The following is a 22,666-nucleotide window of genomic DNA, read 5'->3' as shown; positions in this document are numbered from 1 at the left end:
AATATTAATATCTTTAACATCTTTAAACTATTTTATTTTATGAATATTATTAAAATTTCGTTTTAATTTTAACAAACTCTATTTATTCTATTATAATATTCTTTTTCATTTTGTCATTTATGTTTTATAATTATGTGTTTACTTATAATAATTAATCACTATATTTAGTCATTTTAATATTAAACTAAGTCTTTTTATTATATTAATGTTGCAGCGTAAGTGATTGTTAGTAAGTCAAATATATAAATGAATAAAACATTAAAGTAAAAGCCCAAATTATCTGTATATTATAATCATACTACATATTGGTTTATCTATTTGTCTGAATGTACTTTGAATGACGTAATAGGTAGTTTGAACGACGCTTAAAACATATTACTTAAATAGAACATTTATTTGTGCTTCTCTTTATCATATAGAGATCCTTATACGGGAAGAGCTTGTGGAGATTCGGTTCAGTAGATTATCTTGGCTTGAAACTGGCCTCATATTATAGGCACCATTCCAACTGGCACACGATGTCCTGAGTCGGCAAACAATTCATTAGTACGTCCGATTTTCCACTGTGAAATTTATGTGGTTTGATTCTATTTCGTTTATGTTCTGGTTAGTTGTTTTAAATTACTTTTTATAAATTCAATGATAGTATATTGTGATATATTTTATTTTATTTTGCATTATTTCTATTATTTATTTTTATAGATTATTTATTTTTATATACTTAAATTATATATATATTTATATATATTTATATTATATATATATAGCCGAAAGATATCAGTGCCGTAAGAAATATTAACTATTATATGTATCACCAATGCGCTACTAAATTTTGAAAGGTTTGAAGATGAATGATCCAACGTAACCAGAGGCTTTGGGTTGTTTCATATTTCTTACCCCACCGATGTCTATGGGCGGCGGTGACCACTTAACATTAGGTGGCCCACCAGTCTGTCCATCTACCTATACCATAAAAAAATCCAGATAAGGCTTTAAGCTATACATTTAATTGAATAATGTTCTGTTCTGAGAACAATATTAAATAAAGTATATTTTGATTTAATTTTATATGAAATATGTTATACTCTATGCCTGTTTCGCAACTTAAGCAATACACCAGTCACGTTTCACAGTTGCATTCTTCCATAAATATTTTATTAAATCAAATCGCTAGAAACTCTTGCGGCTCACTCAACTCGAATTAGATTTTGTGATTGAACTGCCTCGCTTTTAGTGTATGCGTGCGTGACATTTTGCAATAAATATTGTATATTTCGTTTACATATTTATTTATTATATCCAGCACTATGGGATATAAGCGAGTGTCAAAATATTTAGAATTTACAAAGGAGAATCATTTAATAGAAGCCTATTGAATGATGAACTCCTTTTTTTGTGGAGGCTTGAAGCTAAGACCACAAGCAAGTAAGTAAGTAAGTTTCCTAGCGATGTTTTTTCAGTTGTTTTTAGTTGGGCTTGAAGTGTTCTAACTATTGGTTCATTTTGGTTCAATCATAGGCGACAGCTCCACTAGTAGCACAGATTACAGTTTGCATGAAGCAGCTTGTTACTTCTATTTTTATATATATTATGTAGTCTGTACTCCGTGCCTAGCATTTATAGTTTCGTTATTAACTGCCTCACGCACCACATTACTACGCATGTGTAAATATATTATTACTTAACGTGTAAACACGTTTTTACTTATCGCACGCGACTATGAGATAATGTAATTATTTCCCGTGTCCACGCCGTTGATACGATGCTTTTTGAGCCCAGTAATTAAAATCGGGTTGCGTTTCGCGAAAACCAAGCGCGTTACATTAAAATATAATATTCATTACGTGCTACGGTTATTCCATGATTATATTGAATTTTGTGGGGTGTGAAAAACATTGGCGAATTTGAGTTATTGATATCATCAAATGAAGTTTTTAATTATGAAAAATATTACTGTGTTCTGGTTTTCATATAAAAATGAGTTTATTTGTTCTCTGAAAATATAAAATATTAAGTAAATATTTCAGCATAATTGTACCTAACGTTAATTATACCTATTGCTAATGTATTAGTTCTTATTTTTAATAAATGTTTTAGTTTGAGATTTAATAAATATTTTAGTTTAAGTAAATCATATATACAAAAAAAAACAACATATGCTTTATCCAAGTAATCTCTTATAAACAATTGAGAATCGTTATGTTACAAGATTATATGAAATGTAAAGTTTCTATATTAAGAGATAACGGTCTTATTTTAGCCAATAAAAGTACTTGAGATAAAATTACTGGAGACTAGATCGAATGGTTCTTGATCTTGTTCAGAATACAATAATGGAACAAAAAAAACATCTAAAATTTCGAAATACGATTTAAAAAAAATCGACAAACAAAAGGAAACAGCAGACATCTGAAGAAGACATCTGGCACACTTTGATTTGCTTGCAACCATTGTTATGCGAAATTAATATTCCATTTCTGTATCGAGGGCTGTAAATCAATATTTGCTATCTCTCTCATTGAGACCCGTCTTAAAGGCGGCCTATCTACGGAAATAGGTGTGTCTAACAGTGAGATTTTAAGATAAACAAATCTTGGAATGTGTAAGCTTAAATCAATAAACATAATTGATCGATTACAATCAAAGTACAACAATTTATTGATGACGATAATTTGGTAGAAACTTTATGTTACATACACTGGATGGCCTAGTAGAACACGTAGTTCTTTACTGTCGATTACAGGTTCAAACGAATGAGTTTTAATGTGTGTTTACAATTCATTATGTGTTCATTGGTGATGGGATAACTATGGTGATTACAAGTAAGCCCTTGTGTGTCAAATGAAAATCTACCACATGTTTATCAATATCTGGCGGGATGGAAAGAGCTCTAAACTTTCTCCTTTAAAGTAGAAGAGACCTCAACTCTTCAGTGAGATATTTTCCGACAAATACTATGTCTTCAAAGGTATACAAGGTTTAAAAGTTATTAAGCTCTCAGTGTCATACGCAAGATTTTGTACGTTTAGATAAGAACGGATGCCGTACCCGAAATCAGTCAGCCCATCTTATTTTCAGGACAACAAAATAGTTTTACTTTGAAAGAAGTTTTGATATCTCTTATATTTTAGCTATGGTAAAAATAAAACAAGGTTCGGAGCTTAATCTTCTCCACTGCTCCATTGCAGCTTACTGAATACATGTATATTATACGTACATGTGACGCACATTAATTCGTTCACACATCCAAGCATTTCATGCAACACATACAGCGTGCACATTCCTCGCGAATTGTATTTTCCCTTATAACCAAGCACATGATGTATGTCTGTCCATCGCGGTTTTATTCTTTTTGTGCTACTTAAAATTATTTTATCTGTAAATATTAAATGAAAAGTTGGAAACTTTAAAAAACCTTACGTTATAATATATACACACGTCAAAAATATCTAAACTCGTTCGTGTCAAAACGCTTGTAGCATATTTCATTATTTTAAATACAACAAATTGTTTCACGTAAGGCCGTCGCGTGTGATCTGCGATTTGCACGAACTTTACAAAACAAGTTAACAGGAGCCATTATAAAAATGATGAAAGTTTAATCTAACATATAAAACTCAGGGCTAAGGTATGAAGGTGATTTTGCTAACAAGGAATATTATGTACTTTTTATTTTTATAGTATAGGTTGGTGGATGAGCTTATGTTACGCCCTTACATTACTCACTAACAAACACATCATGTATGCCGTATAAACTTCTTTATTGATTTATAATTCTTATATGCTAGCCGTATATAAGTCTGCAAATCCTAAGTTCCTGGAGTGAATAGACTGGCTAATATGGCATAGACATTGGAACTGTATAGAAATATTGACTATCCCTTACATCGTCACTGTGCCAGCAACCTTAGACATAGCATTAAAATAACTCTCGCGCAGAGGGCTATTTCGTGAGATTGGCCACAATATCCTTAATTCGATCAAGATATTATTACAATAATTACAAAAATAATTGCATTTGATGTAAGATATATCATTTCTTTTGATTGGTTACATTACTAGCTGAATTCAATTTGTTCTCTACGTGCCAAGGCTCAGCGAGTTAACAAGACGTCAATAAAATATAGCAAATTACTATTTGAGATGTGTAAAGCAAAAATTCACAATCACAAAAAGCAATTGTATATTTGATTATTTAATAAAATATTACTAAATAACTTCACAAGGATTAAGAACAGTGACAGTTTCTAAATATTTTTGAGAAATATAATTAATATTAAATAATCATTTTAACTCTTTTTATATTCAAAGTTGAGACCTCATCAGACATACAACTTATTCATACTCGGCAATGATTAACATGAATGCTTTCATATAAAAAAACCGCTTTAAAAATCTATTTCTATTTATAATTAAAGAAGCGGAAATTAAATGAATATGTAGTTAGGACTTCCTGGAAAATGTTTAGAACATGCTTTTTTATTTTATTAAATACATAAGTAATTAAGAGGCATTCATCTTAAGACTGTTCACTGTAAGGAAAAGTAATTATAAGAAATGGTGACGTCTCGCGACCAACTTGAGGAACACACGTTTGAATTACATGTTTTGATAGAAAGCAGGTTTTCATATTATATTATTGAAAAGCATATGTTATGGTGCGTTTAACACAACTCATAATTCTTTTATTCTGCTTTCCGTAAAGAAAACAAGAAAATCTTTACATATAAAATAAAACTGAGAAGAAACGCCCATTATGGAGATTATTATTAGGATTCAATTAATGTTTTGTATAATTTTTATAAAATATATTATTTTTTAATCATGGCTTTGCATGTTTACATAAATAATGTAAGCAATCTATTTATAGTATCTAATAAAAAGCGTATTATCATTCTCCATTGAAAATATCCATACGCCTAAATTGAGGCGCAATTAAAAACAGTGTTTGTATATTGCTGTTATATATGTTGGTGCCTATCATGCAGAATACCCTACGAAATGTTTATTCTCCAATATTTAAGAATACATTTTTCTGAAAATCGTATAATATGCAAGAAGATGATTAAGATTACATAATATATTGTGATATAAAATGACTAGTATTCGTTTTCAAATGTTTCATTAATCCAATAAACTTTTTAAAGCGATAACTCGCTTTACTACTAAATATACCATACATACACACCAATTTCTATCCTTTTTTCTTTTTTTTTTCTCACTGCAAAAACTCGTTTACGCATTTCCCCCACGTGAAGTGGGGATATATTTGGGACTCACCAGCGTTTATTGCGCCGGAATGCCCACTAAAAACCAGTGGTACCCGCTCCGTCTGTTCGGGGGTCAAAACGGGATCGCTTGCACAACCTACCGTAAAACCCCGTCGGTTACTTTGGCCTCCATTTCTAGGGGGGTTACCGGATACAGGAAACCCTACTACTACTGGTGGTAGAGCTTTGTGCAAGCTCGTCTGGGTAGGTACCACAAACTCATCAGATATTCTACCGCAAAACAGCAGTACTTATTATTGTTGTGTTCCGGTTTGAAGGGTGAGTGAGCCAGTGTAATTACAGGCACAAGGGACATAAAATCTTAGTTCCCAAGGTTGGTGGCGCATTGGCTATGTAAGCGATGGTTGACATTTCTTACAATGCCAATGTCTAAGGGCGTTTGGTGACCACTTACCATCAGGTGGCCCATATGCTCGTCCGCCTTCCTATTCTATAAAAAAAAAAAAAAAACCATCTGGCCTGGCGGCGATTATAGCGGTCTGCTAAGCAGGTAAATAAATTCAAGAAATATAAAACACAAACACATATTATATATATGCCATAAGTTATTAGACAGTGTTTTAGGTACCAATAGTCATACAAACATTGCAAATAAAAAGTTCAACGAATGTTGCTCAACGCCGAACATTGTAGACAGATTTTCAAGGTTTTTCAACCGGAAATTTTACATGTGTAATAAAAGTTTCAACCCAATCGGTAGTCCGGTGCCTTTTTATATTTATACTGGAAACAATTTGAACAACCTGACATTTTGACATACAAACAGACTCGCTAGTACAGTTCGTTTTCGAGCGGCGCCACATATATACTTTGTGTTGTCGAAAAAGCGATCGTTTAATATAATTGTAACACGGACAATAATGGAAAGATTTTTAATGTAACTTTTCTTACAAATATTATAATTTATTTCTTTATATTTGATGTTATTGAGAGTGGACGGGCAAATGGACCACCTCAAGTAGTCACTACCACCCTTACACATTGAAGATGTAAGAAATATTTCCAATTCCTTATATCGCCACCACCAACCTTGGTAACGAAGATATCATGTCTCTTGTGCCTTTAATTACACTGGCTCATTCACATTTCACACCGAAACGCAATTGATGAGTGGATGGTACCTATCCAGACAGGCTTACACAAAACCCTACCACATACTTAAGTGTAATTTATGCTTTTTTTTAAATTTACAAATATATAGTACAATGAGGCAAAAAATTGACCTTTTTGAACGAACTAGCTGACACACCAACTGATCATAGGGGAACCGGATAAGTGCCGGATAAGGACACCATTGCCGATAGCCATCTGCACTGTAACACACGCGAATCACTGACACCGTCATTATTTATAACCATCTAAAATAGATGTGTCCCTTTTGCCTACACTTACACTAGCTCACTCATAATTCAAACTGCAATACAGCAGGACAAAGTATAAGCATTTAATACGCGGTAGAGACTAGATCGTGATAGAAATTGTCGCTGAAACTTGGAGCAGAGAATTTGAACAGTAAAGCTTCCTTAGTAACATTCCTTCGATCAATATGATATTATATCATACTTAATATTTGCAATGTATCTGCTATTGTTACTATAAAATAGTTGTAAGCAATAAAAAGAAATGAATATTTATAATCTGTGAAGAATAAATAATACATCCTTAAATATAATTTAGGCGTTTGGTAGTAGTATATACCTGATGATAGTACCATATCCAAACGAGCTCGTACAAAGACCTAAATTAGTATGAAAATAATATTTTATACACTATAAAAGTATCTACAGAACTTACTTATAATAAATTAAATAATTGGGTACGAGCTTCATAAAACGTTTTACGAGTCATTTGAAAACTAAAATGTATATTGTTTGACATAACAAATTTTCATCAATCAATTTCCATTAAAACACAAAATGAGGTCCACATCTGCGCACTGGCCGCGGACGTGAAAAGAAATCATAATTAATCGTCCTATTCCACGCCCGCTCGTCTTAATAGAGAGCTTTCCGCTTTCAATGTTTTCTTTGCGACGTAATAAATTAATCTCCATTCGTTGTGACCCTGGAGTCGCAGAAAAGATACAAACAAGACAATAGAAAGACGACTTAACTTCGCGACTTGAACTTCTCTGTGACTTGTCTGACAATAAGCTCGATTCCTTCAACTTAATAGATGAAGATCAAGATTTTATTGATATGTTCTAATGAAAGTTTAATAAAACTCTGTTTGCAATTGTTAAACAATTTAATACAGAGTTACTTATTTTTGGCTTAGTATTCAAAAATAAGTTTTTGGTGCATTTGTTAAAAAAAATCTTCTCCCTGTTTTATACAATACACCACAAGACATGTCAAAAGACATACAGAGAGACAATAAATAAAAAATGAAGAAATCTTATTAGTTTTTATTTACTATCGGCTGTTTCTGATCTGATCAAAATATAGGTCTTTAACGGTCATTTATTCGCAGAAAACAGTAACAGTTACCTCTTTTCAGCAACAGTCCTGATACTGTACATACGCATAGCAACTATACCGGCAAACAAGATGGAAAGTAAAGAAACTTTGTACAGAGCATTTTTACTTGAAACATAGAAAAAATGCAATAAAGAAGACTAAATTTTACAGAAAGTTCGCAGAGAGAATAATCTTAATATTATGAAATTGTATATAATATACCCTATTTTTTTCCGCTGGAAAAACATGAGGTGGGGGGTATGTGGAACTCGCTGACGGTCAAAGCGCCGGCTGCGATTAGACATTGATGATCCCGAATTCTTTTGTTATTTATGTGTTATATTTTTGTTATACTTTTGTTATACAAAATTTAGTGGAAGAGGAGAAATTATCCGGTAATGAGGACTATTTTCACTCTTAGATTTATCAGATGAGTGAGACGAAAATAAATTCTTGATTAACATTATTTTATGACAACATAATAATATTACAAACGCCTTTTACTTGAACAATGTACATACTGTTTTTGTACTTTTTGTAACTTAAACTTATATATAAGAAAGTTTTGATTGTAATTTGGAAGCTTTCCAAGTAGTTCAGCAAGAACAATCCATTAAGAGAAGTTTAAAGGACTTTTCCAATTCCAATCGAAGCTTAAGTCTAAATTATCGAGCTAAATTCATAATATATTCTGGAAGTTACAAGTTTTATTTAAATCTTTTTATATGTTTTATTCTTGTTTAACATTAAAAACATTTTATTTATCACCACTATCTTACAAGTAAAACTTCCTTAATTCCTACTAATTGCTATAAAATTTCGATAAACACACATTTATAGCTACGACACTAAATAGCAAACAATTACAAAGTCATATTCCTGTTTACATCGGCCTTATTTATAAACATTGTGTAACGTTATAAAGGTTATGTAGCGATTATTTAAACTATACTGTCTTTGTCTTTCGAATTTCAAATCAATAATGACAGAAAGAGTGATTAACTAAACAGGCGATAAGAAACGCTCTTAAGTAAGTATAATTATTAAATTATATATTACATTATATATTATAATATTACATTAGAGCTAATTGCAGCTAATGTGAAAAAATAACTATAGCTGATTGGATACATGAGTTAATTTTTGTTGAATTATTTGATTGATCAACAACCAAATCAAAACAAATATTTTTTTTTGAAAAGCGTTTCAAAATTAAATCAATAAAGTAAAAATATGGAAAACTTTTATTAAATCTATTTTAGTTGCTTCAATTTGAATCTCTCTTAAGACTTCATATCGCTATTAATTTAGCAATTGATCGACTAAAATCGACACGTACGTACGTGACAACAGTGGTAGAAATTCTAAAAGCTAAATTATATATACTTTAGTGTATTTTGATAAAGCACTTCCCATCTTTTTACGAACAATAGTAGTTAACGATAAATCACGTGAAAAAATCTTTTAGAGGCGAATACCTCACCACAAAAAGTTAATTTAGGAGGAGGCAACGAAATGTACTACAATTTTACCGCTGCTGCCGAGAAAAAAGACAAAAAGTTACAAAAGATATAACATCAATTACACCATTAGGTAACTTTTTATAGTCTAAATATAATAATGGAGTACAAGGTTTTTCGCTCTATTAATTCCTGATGATATCATTTTATATCTTAACAGCGCTGGACATACTCGACAGTGCCTTGAAAGAGTATAATGCGTACATCATGTATCTGTGTTTCTATTTTATGAGTAATATTTATAAGTAATTGTGAAAGTAAATAGAGCTAGCTATTAAAAAAAACATTCTGGATGCTTTGGTTGGCGACGCTTCGTTGTTGTAAGTAATAATTTATATTGCTTATTGTCTTTTTATGATAATAACAATAAAAAAGCAGTTAATATAATATTATCAAGATACTTAATCAAAAATAAATTTAAAGGTCAGTTTGTCTGTTTGAAGTAATATCCTTTCGAGTTAGTCGTATGTGAAATAATATCCGACGTCGGTCGCGAATAACATTGTGGTGGTGGGCGCGCAATGTCATTTATTTTAAAAAAAGAATGATATTCGATGATATTATAATTTAAGAATGTAAGCCTTTTCTATCGTCACACTTAGAAATAGTATCATAAGCCAAATACCTAGATATAAAATGCGCAAACAATTTTATCAAGACTGAGAAACCCACGATTATAAATATAGTAAGTTTTTTTTTGGAAAACAACAAATTCGAAATCGGTGCATTCTTATAATCTATCTATATCCTTATATATATATTATATATATAAGATTTAAATTTATTAATACGACTAGGTAAAGTTATAACCACTGAGATAAATCCTTTCAAAAATACTTTGTTTACAGACAGTATCAATTAAAAATGTAATTCTATATATAGAGGACCATGTAATTTAAGTTGACATATAAGAAAAAGCTATATTGATTGCTCTATTGAGAGATTGCTCTATTAATATAAAATCTATCTATCTCGCTCATACACTAATTGCTGTTGCAATATTACATATATTTTAAATCACAAGCAGACTTCAGACTACCATTTAATTTACTTTAATCTAATTATTAAAAAATCCTATGGACAACTATATATTATGAAAAGGGAACATTTAAACCGATCACAGATTACTAATATCACAAGAGCCGCCATTTTCACTTCTTTACGTTATTGACGTAATAGGCACATATATTACATTTGTTACAATTGTTAAAATCGACTATACTAACGTTTAGGATCCGTATAAGGCATTACTTGTAGCTCTGTTTTAGTTGCATAAACTATGAAAATAAAATTAGTTGTGTATTAATTATAAGCTTTTAAAACCTTGCCTGTTTTAACATTGAATATTGATATTTTAATATTTTGAAGCGCTTGCTTTAAAGCTACTTATAAAAATCTAACTAGAAACCTTCCCACGGAAATTAAAGGACTAATAGTTAATTAATTTATACTGAATACAACTGAATCCGTCCGCCATGCCTTCGCATACCGAATTGGATGCGGCCTTGAGCGCGGGCAACTACTGACCTTTCAAACATTATCCATTTCATGCAATAAGAATTTAATGAATATTATTTAAAATTACATAAAAGAAATAAAATGATAGAGTTGAGAGTTATAAATAATTCTAAAATGAAATATATATATATAAGATATTATATATTTATTTAAACCAAACTTCTTTCTTTGTTTTTAAAACAAATCTTTGCCTAACCTAATAGACATATAAGTATACTAATACTTTAATATTAGAGGAAATATTAGATATGAACAAGTATGAAATAACTTATTTTATTATTGGATATAGAAAATAGTAAGTTATTTGACTATTTGAATTAAAGGTGTTCTTCAACATTCGTAATTTTTAACAATTACGTTGATCAACGAATTCATTCTTAATATGATTACTAAAAACTTTTTTAAAACGCTCATTTATTCAATAATGCACATTGGATCAATTTAAAAAACAATTATTCTATTTTAATATTTAATTTAAAATAACTTCAGGCACATCCTACAATAGGTTTAAGCTATTTCTTTCATTAAATATCGTGGATTAAAGATTCGTCAATAAAACCAACAGTATTTATTGCATCCAATTCATTGTAACCACTTAAAGCTGTTTTACAATTAGACAACTATAGGTAGTAAATAAGAGAAAACAATATTCATATTAATAATATAGAAAATTTTACTCTCATGTCTGGGCTTCAAACGTTTATTTTGATGGAAACAGTTTTAATAAGTAACTTAATAATTATTTTATGTATTTTTATTCATTTTTTTTACATAAAACGCTGAATCATGAGGCTGCAGATCTTAGTTCTAGTCCTATGCTAGTTTTAATCAAGATCCTGGGTTCAAATGCCGGTTCGAGCCAATAATAACTTATTTAGTTTTTTATACAATAGTGTTTGTAGTTCAAACACTAAGCTTCGGGCTCTCTGTCCGGATTCTTGTCCGACCCGTTAAAATAAGGAATCAACCAGACGCTTGGTTACCTCCTGCTTAATATATAATACGGGCTTGCTTGCTTAAAGCCCGGTAAGGGCTAGCCTCACATATACTTATGCCATCACATATTCTACTGCCAAATGGCAATATTTAGTATCGTTGCCGGTTGCAATGGTGGTGAACCAGCCAGTGTATCTACAAGCCCAAGGGTCATAACATGTTAGTTCCCAAGGTTGGTAGCGTATTGACAATGTAAGAGACGATTAATATTTCTTACAATTTCAATGTCGATGGACGATGGTGACCATTTTACATTAGGTATCCCATGTATCAATCTATACCGCAAAAATTTAAATATAAAATCACAACTCAAATTAACAATTCTATTTGAAACAGAAAGCAACAAACTATCCAGCGCAAGAGCTAACGATCGATTGATAAGAGCTGAAAAGAACGAATTTGTGTTTTCCGTATCCGCAGAAATCCGATACTTGTAGTCCGAGCCTAACACTCCATGCGGATAAAGCCGTTGGTTCAGCTTCTGCTCTCGTCCGATCACGTCGGATTATGAGAGTAGGACAATAGAGAGTGCATCTGTGATTGCACACACACTTGTGCATTATACTTTTTCGTACACAGTTACAGGTCATGGCTGAAATTCGCTCCCCTGAACTTCACAGTCTAACTAAGCCGCAAAACTAATGTTTCGCTGCAAGCTGCTTAATAAAACATTTGATAAATCTATGATAATCTGTTATTCTCAACTATCACTTTGTTATTTAATAGTTCAAATGTCTCGTGTAACGTGTAAGTCAGCAAGCAAGGCTAACATCCACGTGCCCACAGTACGACATTGGAACTATCTAATGAATAAATTGGAAACTTGCTTAATTAAATTATAGGATGGAAATGAGATTCATATACATTATTATTTAAAATCAAGTAATTCAGATGAGTAAACATTTATCTATTTTAACCCTAATAATTTTTTCGGTTTTGTGACGTAAGTATTAAAATAGTTATAACTATTAATGTCCTATGGATTAGCAAGCGATTCGTCGTCTATTGAAGAAGTCCAGCATGATGCTACAATGCGGGTTGGTGGATAAACTTGTGATAAACATTCCTCAGGCACTTACAGATTTCGTCTCGTTATTTTCTTAAGTAAATTAAAACTCAGTGTTAAGCTCACAATCATTAGTTAAAATAAACATGTTTTAGCCACTTAGTCATCTCGGCTCTTATGTATTATACAATCAGTTTTTTTAATCTAATTACTAGGTAAATAAAAATAACTTGATAAGCATTGTTAGGATCTAGGTATATGTATCTATTACTTGATTGTATCAAGTATTGTAACAAAATACGTTTAATACATGACCTGGTTTATGATATATTTATAAAATTATATGCTACACTTGTAAATTCAAATATTTAATGTAACAAAAAAAGGTGTCAAGTCTAAGTTTCGAAATATGATATCGTTGATGGAATCATAGATAACAAAGACGGAAGTGAAGTGAGTATTTCATGTATGATCTACATTTTGCCCATTAAAAATCCAAACATTCGGCTATTAACCTAAAGATTTAGACACATTGCGAAAAATATGTATGTCATAATAGATGTGTTAAGCCATGGATATATTATATTTATATATATATTTCTTATTTATAATTTGTTTCGAAGGTTTTTTTTTTAATATTTGGTATTACGTAAGTTAATTGTGAAAAATTCAAAAAATAAAAATAGTACAAACTATAATATTATATAATTTATTTAAATTTTGATAATTGTTATGGTACAATTAGATATATTTTTTAATGAATAATGTCTCACACTTCATTGTCAATCATATGAAAATTAAAACTGACCAAATCAATGTAAATGCGAAAAGGATTAACTAATAATAGTTTGCATAATTTGATTATAATAATCTGTTGAGAAAATGTAGTAATAATGAAAAACAAATGTTATTAAAAAACAAAAGAATCATTACCAATCTGGATTTCTCAACTGCCTAATTATGACACGATATAACAACACATGGTTTCAAGGTAAATTCTTAAAATGTCATGCATGACATTAAAACATGTCCAAAGTTTGCGTTTTCTAAGGACGACGACAGTGGCTATCCGCAGCGTAATATCACTTCCTAGATGCGCCCCATACATCCGTTGTACCGCAAAAAGATAATATGTCGTAGTCGCATGTTGTAAACTCGTGGTCGAACTCTCAAGCCCTTCCAATAAGCGTCAAGGCCTTTACTTGACTTATAAAACGAGTTAAAATGAACGCAAGTACACACTTTGTTACTTTCACGCGAGCAGTGCACATTTTGAGCAAAATGTATAGGCTCTTTGTATTTGCCTTTATGATCGCGGCGGTCGCGTGTCAGCAACAAGAAGGAGCAAGACGAGTTCCTAAATACGCAGGTGATCCGAAAACAGCCGCCATTGTGCAAGAAGCTCGTTACCTCAGCGGAAACGGAGCTTTTGGAGCAGCTTACCAGCAAGAAGATGGTATCGACTTCAAAGAAGAGACAGATGCTGATGGAAACAGGCGTGGTAGCTACTCTTACATCGATCCTACAGGCCAAAGAAAAACTGTGAGTTACGTTGCTGGCAAAAATGGATTCCAAGCTACTGGGGATCATATTCCCACTGCACCTCTGCCAGTTGCACCCACTCCTGGATACCAACCTGATCCTCGTTACAATTCTCCTGATTATAAATCACAACAGTACAGTGCTCCTCAGCAGTATTCGGCTCCTGTAGCTCCACGTAACTATGCCGGAAAACCCAATGTTGACGATGGCCAATACTATCCTGAATTGTACGAACGTGAAAACCAAGGTACTCCCCAACAGCAATATCAGGCACAACCTCAGTACCAAGCTCAAACTCAGTATCAGCCTCAGCAACAATACCAACCGCAACCACAACCACAATACCAACCCCAGCAGCAATACCAGCCTCAGCAAAGCAACACCAACAACATTTACCCAGGAGTCCAGCAGGCTCAATACAGTGGAATTCAATCTCAACAATACAATGCACCTCAGCCTTCTCACCAAGACTACTACGAGCCCACCACGCCACAACCATCGCGTTTCTTCCCTCCAGGCAAGTTCAGCCTGAACCGTGCACCTGACGGTTACACCTACTCATTCCACAAAGTATAAATATTACTAAGAGAACAGGGACTCGGTGATTTGTAATGCCTGAAACGTAAAAAGCTCGCATCAATTAGTAATTCGCCAAGTCATCAGAGGGTAGCGCTGCGGGTACGTGCTCGCTTGCTTCGAAAGCATTTCTTAATTGTTGTTTGCTGTGATATTGTGTGCTAATGGACAAAGTGTTGTTAATATCACTACTGAGTATGGGATACATAATGGAACGTCTGAAGCAATAGTTGCATACTTGTAAATAAATTTATTATTATCTTAATTATTATAAATTAATGTTTTATTAAATTTCCTAACTTTCTCAACCTATAAATTTTATTTAAAACCAACTTAAATTACGTCAAATAATATTAATGGTTCCATCCGATAACCAATATTGAAGTATAAATACAGTTGTTAAACAAGGAGAGAGCAAAGTTACTTCCTTTGTTTCCGAACTACACTGAAGATTACATTTTCGTAATGCACTCCATTACGCCATTTACCACAATTCATAATAAATAGTATCCTTATTGTAAACATATAAATATTTATTTATGAAACGAGATACGTGCAAAGCACAAAACCTACACAAAAAATTAACATACGTCCTATACATGACAAAAATACTCCATTCAAAAAGTTTGTTTAAAATAAGAATTGATTTGTTTAGTGATATTTAAGTATTTAAGTAATTATATATATTATAATAACAATTGATTTTATTACAAACCACGTTAAAATATGCAAAATATATAAATTTACGATGTTAAATGTCATTACAAAAAAACTAAGATTATAAAAGTTGCTTTCAACTTCCTGCTCTCCAAGGTTCCAGGGGCGTGGGCGTCCGCATTCTACCGCACTTGCAGACCTACAACTAGATCACCTTACGACTAATAATGGATATTATATTGCTGAACGTTTTACCACGCCTTTCCATTTACCTACACTCGATCCAGTAAAGAATATTACAAAATATTTTAAGCAAAATTGAACTTTATTTCGATATCCATATGTTTTAAAATTCCTTGAAAAAGGCGCAACAGAAATTGCTGACATTTAATCAGATACTGTCAGGGTACAGGCTTTATAAATAGTCCAAATATCAACAGTTCTTACTATAGTATATACCAAATTTAATATTGCTAAGAAACTAAACTAAACTAAATAAAAAATTTAAGCCATATTTACTTAAAACAAATGTGCGAAAATTGCTTACAAATAAAATGGTAATGATTATACTTTAAATTACCTCGGTTCGATTTCAAATTGTATTGATATTCGAAAATATGTATATATAATTACATTACATTAATATATGCATTTACATTGCTTTTTATGGATTGTAATTACTAAATTTTATAATCTGTTTAAAATATAAATATATATAATGGAATTATAAATATTATATTGTGAAATGGTAGTCTGGTCTAGTTTTTATAACAATATTATTGCTCAAATTGCCAATTGTGTGCACAACGTGCGTGGAGCAGTTACTATGTAGTTATTATAGGCTAACCTTTAACTCCGATTGGTCACACCAACATTCACAATAGTTTGATTAACAGTGATTGTACTCGTATTGTTTTGTACCTCGCAATATGATTCTCGCAACATTGTTTCAATGAATTGCAACTATTTTATTGTTTAAGCTGTGTAATTTTGTACACAGTGTACGCGTTAAATAATTGTTTTAAAAGGCAAGGGTGTGAACTAGACAAACTCTCATTGCTACATATAATATTTTATAAATTAATTATGAACAATTATTTAATTAAACTTTATATCGCGTATAAGTTACTTTAGATAAATTGAGTAGGACTGTTGGTAATATACTAACATAAATAAATAAAACAGAAATGTTTATTATTTGATATAATTATTAGATATTTGCTTACACCTGTGGCTTAAAGAAGGAGATCAGGTGTGCAGTACCCTATGTTCTTCTCTGTACTGCTGACAACGTGTATACAAAATTTCGTGATGATCAGCTGAATAGTTAAGACATGAAATCGTAGCAAATAAATAAACTCTCTCTCATAGTTATAATATTAGTTAAGTTTTATCAAGGTGAGATTAGTTCTAAATGATGCAATAAAAGAGGTATGCAAGTTTTATTACCAATCTAACAATTAAACAGAAAAAATTAGAGCGAAAAAAATAATAGCACTTCCTATGTCGGGTTTCACAATTAACATAACAATTAACACAAACTTATTTTATTTCTACAAGAATAATAAGTTTATCTAAAATTTTTAATTTGTCTACGTTTGATTCAAACTATTTTTATGTTCCTTTGTATTTTTTTTTTTCATATAATTTATTAAAATTGCTTATAAGATGACTTTTTGACGGCCTCATCTAGTATCTAGGTGCATAGTTTATAAGACTGCAGAACCTGAAGTTCTAGATTTGAACCCTAGATTGGGCCACGAAAAAAGTCTAGAAAGTAACTGGATTATTGTTAAAAAATTAAAAATAGTAGCAGGACGGTGTCTGGGCGTGACGTGGTAATGATTGACAGATCTTACACTTTCATGTCTCGGTCTCGAACTCTTTCCGTTTGAGGTGAATTTCCCATTCCATCGGATTATGAGGTTACCTACACCTTGCATTATAATATCTTCTGTGCAGTTCAACTCCCTTGAGGAAATGGCCACCAATTATATGACAACTCATATAATTTATTAAATCAATTTTTGAAAAATTGATAATTTAAATTTGTAAACGAATAAAACTTAAGAACATATATGGTCATCTTATGATTAAAATCGATTCTTAATATATTTTTATTAATAATTCATTTCAAAACGACAAAGTTATTATCAAGAAAGACGATGCTTTAAATACATTTTCCATCATGGCAATTAAATTTCAAAAGTTCTGTAGCGAAAATTTAACTGGCAACATTCCACGACGAAAAAGTATTAACTCGCTAAAGTACATTAAGTAAAGAAGAAAATATTCTTGAGCAGTTGTCTTCAGGTTCGCTGGGAAACGAATTGCTTGAAGCGATTTTAATAAACTTATCTATTAACAATTTTATCACAATAGGAAATGGAAATCTAAATGCATTTAAATGCAACCGGCTCGGAATGAAATGCAAAATCAATGACTTAAAGTAAAAAGCGGGAAGTGGGCTAGCCTATAAACTAATATTTCACCGCAGACAGCAACAGAGTAGTAAATGGAATCCTATTAAAACAACTTCAGTCTCGGATTGAAGTTTAAAAGGCGGTCAATTTTAATCCTGTTCAGATTTTCAATTTGCTGGACGTGGACACACTGCAGATAAATATCTATGCAGATATTCTATCGCTTTAAATAAAGTTTTAATTTTTTTTTTAAATAAAGTCCACATCATAATCTATATACACATTTGTTTGTAACAAAGTAATAATGGAACGCCAGCATTAAAAAAATTGATTAGACGCTTCTAATAAACGAAAAGCTTCAGTATTACAAAAATGGATGATTTAAAGTTAGAATTGCTAGCTCAGCTAGGCCTGGCTAGGAACACGTGGACTTACACTGAAGGTCGTTCGTTCCGATCCGGCTTAAGCACTGAGCCTGAGAATATTCTTAATATGGAAAACGTTCCAAGCAGTGGGGACATTGAGGCTGTTATTTTGATTTTTGTTATTAAAAGAAGACAAATAAGTATTATCTATATCTGGATAGTTATAGTCTTGAAATTTAATTATTATTATATTTATGTAATACAGTCAAAAGGGATATAACTTAAAGACCTTATTGCGTAAATTGTGTAAAATATATATAATACAGTACGTAAAATTTATAACATAATACATAAAATATATGTATAATATATTTTACGTATTATATTTTTAACCGTAACTATGTTTACTGGAAAAAGTGACTATTTGCCATAATACCCATTTGTTGGTTGCTTTCCAAAATTAAATTGAAAAACTACTTTTACATAATCAATGTAATTGGATATCAGTACAATTTAAACAACCGAATTATTGTTACAATCGGCACAAACCAAACGCTTTACAGTTTTAAGTTTACTCAATAAATTGGGAGCTCAGTATTTCTGCTTTTATAATCTGGTTCGAACTTTGTAATGAGTGTTCAATTATTTATAAAAGTAACCGTATGTAGGCAACATATGACCGACTTTTTCACTTAACTAACGAGTACTACTTTAAAATAATTTTGCGTTATAAAAGTTGACATGGCTTTAATTGAAACGTTGAATAATGTAAGTATATAAATTGTGAGCTGTGATTGCAACTTGGCATGGACTTCGGACGTATATAGTTTCGAATTAAATCTGCTAATTTTTAGAGTAATCTTGATATGTAATATATTAATAGTAGTAATTGTAGTAGTGGAGTTTTTATTTTTTCATTATCATTCTGTACTTGTTGATAGGAGTTTGTGCAAGTCCGTCTGAGTAGGTAACAATTACCACATAATGCACCGCCACACAGTAATACATAGTACTGTGTTTTGGTTTGAAGTGCAAGTGAGCTTTTGTAAATACAATTAAAATTAATATCTTAGTTCCCAAGGTTGGCGGTACATTTGTGATGTAAGGAATGGTTAATATTTAAATTAAAATCATTAATTAACTTACAGAAAAAAATAGTGATGACTATTGGTGCAGTGTTAATTAAGCAGTTATACTTTTTAGGTCCTATGAAACCCAAGATCTTTGTAACGTTTCTACACGTAACGTCACAAATTGAAACTGTCACACTACGCATTGAGAATCGAACGCGTTCTTTTCTTTTTCTTTTTGATTTCTATGGAAGCTACGGTATGCTCACTGCTGTGATATAGGGTTGCTCTATTGTTAGATACATCAAACAGCCCAAAGACAAAGTTTCCACTGGCGACTATCTTTTTATACTACTTATAAAATATAATTTACTATGTTCAGATCCTTAACATTTATATATGATTCATATTTTCACTTTTTACTTAAATGAGACAAAAATATATCTCTAGAGAAGAGAATGCAAAAATATTTTTACCTGTAACAAGCTTAATAATTCATGATCAGTGAACCGTTGTATAAGTTGCGTGGGAAGAAGTATTACATTTAAATATTCTCGTAAATTCGTAATTCGAAAGTGACACTGAAAATATTTTTGCTAGAAATATTTAGGTTTCTTCTTATTCTCAGGTTTTCAAATGTTAATTTTCTATTTATTCGCCAATTTTATACAAAAATGTTATCTCTTAATCTTTTTCAGCACCTTGTTATTTTAATAGGTCGGTTTATTCGGTCCAATTCTTTTCCTGTCAGCACCATATTTCGCAGGATGTCTTTTTATGCGTGTATGCACTGTGTATGTTTGGAATTTTTTCATCAACAAAATTATTGTTACAGATATATATAGTTACAAATAGATATATACAGGTACATTGAGTAAACAAAAAAAATTTTTTTAAATCAATACTGAATTTTTTAATACGATTAATAAGGTTTTAGAGGTGAAATAAATTACACGGTGACGCGATAATCGATTTGTATATTATTTATAGAACGTATTTAATGGCATTTGTTAATGTATATTCTGAATTTGTTTATTCGGTATTTTTGAATAGGCAATTGGATGAGTTAGTATACCTACTGATAGTAAGTGGTCACCACCACATTCGCATTGGTAAGTAATAAATATTAATTCATTCAATTTATTTTCTTTTTTTTTAATTAAATAATGTAAAACAATTATAACTATTCGGCCAATACGTTTAAAAAAAAATACGCAATAGCAAACAACGAATTATTACCAAAAAATACCAATAAATTTAAACATTAAAACTAAATTCTTTATCAAATAACTTTATCATAGTTCATAAATGTCTTCACCGTAAGCTGTCACTGGTACATTCGCTGCATCACTGTCACTTCTCGTAGCCATCTGGAGGATATAGAAAAGAGAAATCACAGCTCGCTGGATTCGCAGTTCACTTTGTATGCATTGTGCATTCCGCTGCATTCGGCTGCAGATCACGGCTGAGCTCGATGCGACAAACACTTGCCAATTGCCAACTCTCGGCGTTTGATTTTGTTTCAGCAGCTTTTTTAATTTAAATTTTCTAAAATAATACGTACTTCGGTTTTTAATAGTTAATCAACTATTGCCGTTAAAAAGACGAGTTGAAACAGGACGATATTTGGAAATATAAATATATACCTTCGCCTAGAAACGTATCTATATTTATCGTCAATGTATTTTTATATCTTGTTACTTTTATAAAGATGCTCATGATAATGTTTATAATGGTAAAACTTATTTAATTTTATTATCCTTTCTGCACCTAACCTTTTTTAACCGAAGATGATTTAGTAAAACTTCATTGACTTGAGAACTAAGATCAATATCTTAGTTCTCAAGTCAATGCAGCAAAACATATTAATATATACTGAAACCTGTTATATACTGAAACCTATTATATACTGAAACCTTCTCGGAAAAGTTGTCTATAAATAATTAAGAAAGCCGCTTTAAAATCCGGCTTGGATATAGTTTAAAAGAAATAAGCAAACAAATGGACAGACGCATATTACTACTTAGTGGTTAGAATGCGTGAAATTAACCGATGGTCGTGGGTTCAAACCCGGGCAAGCACCACTGAATAGTCATGTGCTTAATTTGTGTTTATAATTCATCTCGTGCTTGACGGTGAAGGAAAACATCGTGAGGAAACCTGCATGTGTCTAATTTCATTGAAATTCTGCCACATGTGTATTCTACCAACCCACATTGGAACAACGTGGTAGAATAAGCTCCAAACGTTCTCCCCAGCAGTGGGACATTAACAGGTTGTTACTATAAAACGACTTTGTTTCATACTATAAGTATTTAAAGATTATTTTTAACCCTTATCTGCCCAGTGGGTCGTATACCACAAAAAAAAACGCTTTCATAACTGAAAATTACAAATTTGTATTATAGACCTAGTTCAGTATTCTTAACAAACAACACTTGTGAAAACTTTGTGTATATATGGGTTAATAAAGCATTGTCGTTAGTCACACACAATTATAAGTATTTATTTTCTACGTTCAACTGAATAAAAAAGAATTAGAAGGTAATACAAATCAGAATGTTGTTTGTACTTTGATCTTCAGTAGAAAGAAAGACCAAGTTACTTACTTACCTTTGTGCCTTTTGTTAACTCTAGGAGAGTAAGAATAAAAGTTTCTAGGCCTAATATCTCAGAGCTACTCTCAAATATAAAATAAAATGTAGCATTTGTTACTAAAATGACTTTTATTACACATTAAATAACACACTGATTTGACTTAGGGTAAAAAAGAGTATTATAAATTTAATTATTTTTTTTGCGTTTGTACATTATACCTGTTTTGATTGAGAAAAAAAAAATAAATATTTATTTATACCATTACTGCCGAATTAAAAAATAAAAATATAAATAAATAAAAGCATTTCGTATTCTATAGCTTGAACCTAGTTTTATACCTGAAACAAAGACGTTTCCAAGTTGCTATCGTATGTCCGACCGTCTATTCCGACATCCCTCGGGAGGTCTCAAGAGAAACTGTTTATGCAGAAATAATATTAAACAAGACTACGTAATAGTCTAATCGATATAAGCTTACCATTTAAATGAGGCATTATCTTAATATAGACTAACTAAATTCGACAAGATCTTTCATTTTAATAAAATAAGCGCAAATATATGATATGTAAACTCTTTGTATACGTTTATATGTATATCAAGTAACTTTTTTTTCCGATAGTTGTAGTCTATGAAATTTCATATTCT

At 31.2% G+C, this 22,666-nt stretch overlaps 2 protein-coding genes across 2 annotated transcripts in view; both read left to right on the top strand.

The window, feature by feature from the left end:
• LOC126769740 (trypsin-4-like) overlaps positions 1-22,666 on the top strand; it is a 112,460-nt gene that overhangs the window by 51,792 nt on the left and 38,002 nt on the right. The gene's annotated exons all lie outside the window — the stretch shown is intronic.
• Positions 14,035-15,183, top strand: LOC126769699 (uncharacterized). The gene has a single exon (XM_050488614.1). It carries the CDS (start codon positions 14,072-14,074, stop codon positions 14,906-14,908), a length of 837 nt encoding a protein of 278 aa, XP_050344571.1. The 5' UTR covers positions 14,035-14,071; the 3' UTR covers positions 14,909-15,183.

Source organism: Nymphalis io, chromosome 7, assembly GCF_905147045.1.
Source record: "Nymphalis io chromosome 7, ilAglIoxx1.1, whole genome shotgun sequence".
Classification (NCBI taxonomy): Eukaryota; Metazoa; Arthropoda; class Insecta; order Lepidoptera; family Nymphalidae; genus Nymphalis; species Nymphalis io.
The sequence above is the reverse complement of the archived record's forward strand: the minus strand, read 5'-3'. Positions and strand labels throughout refer to the sequence as shown.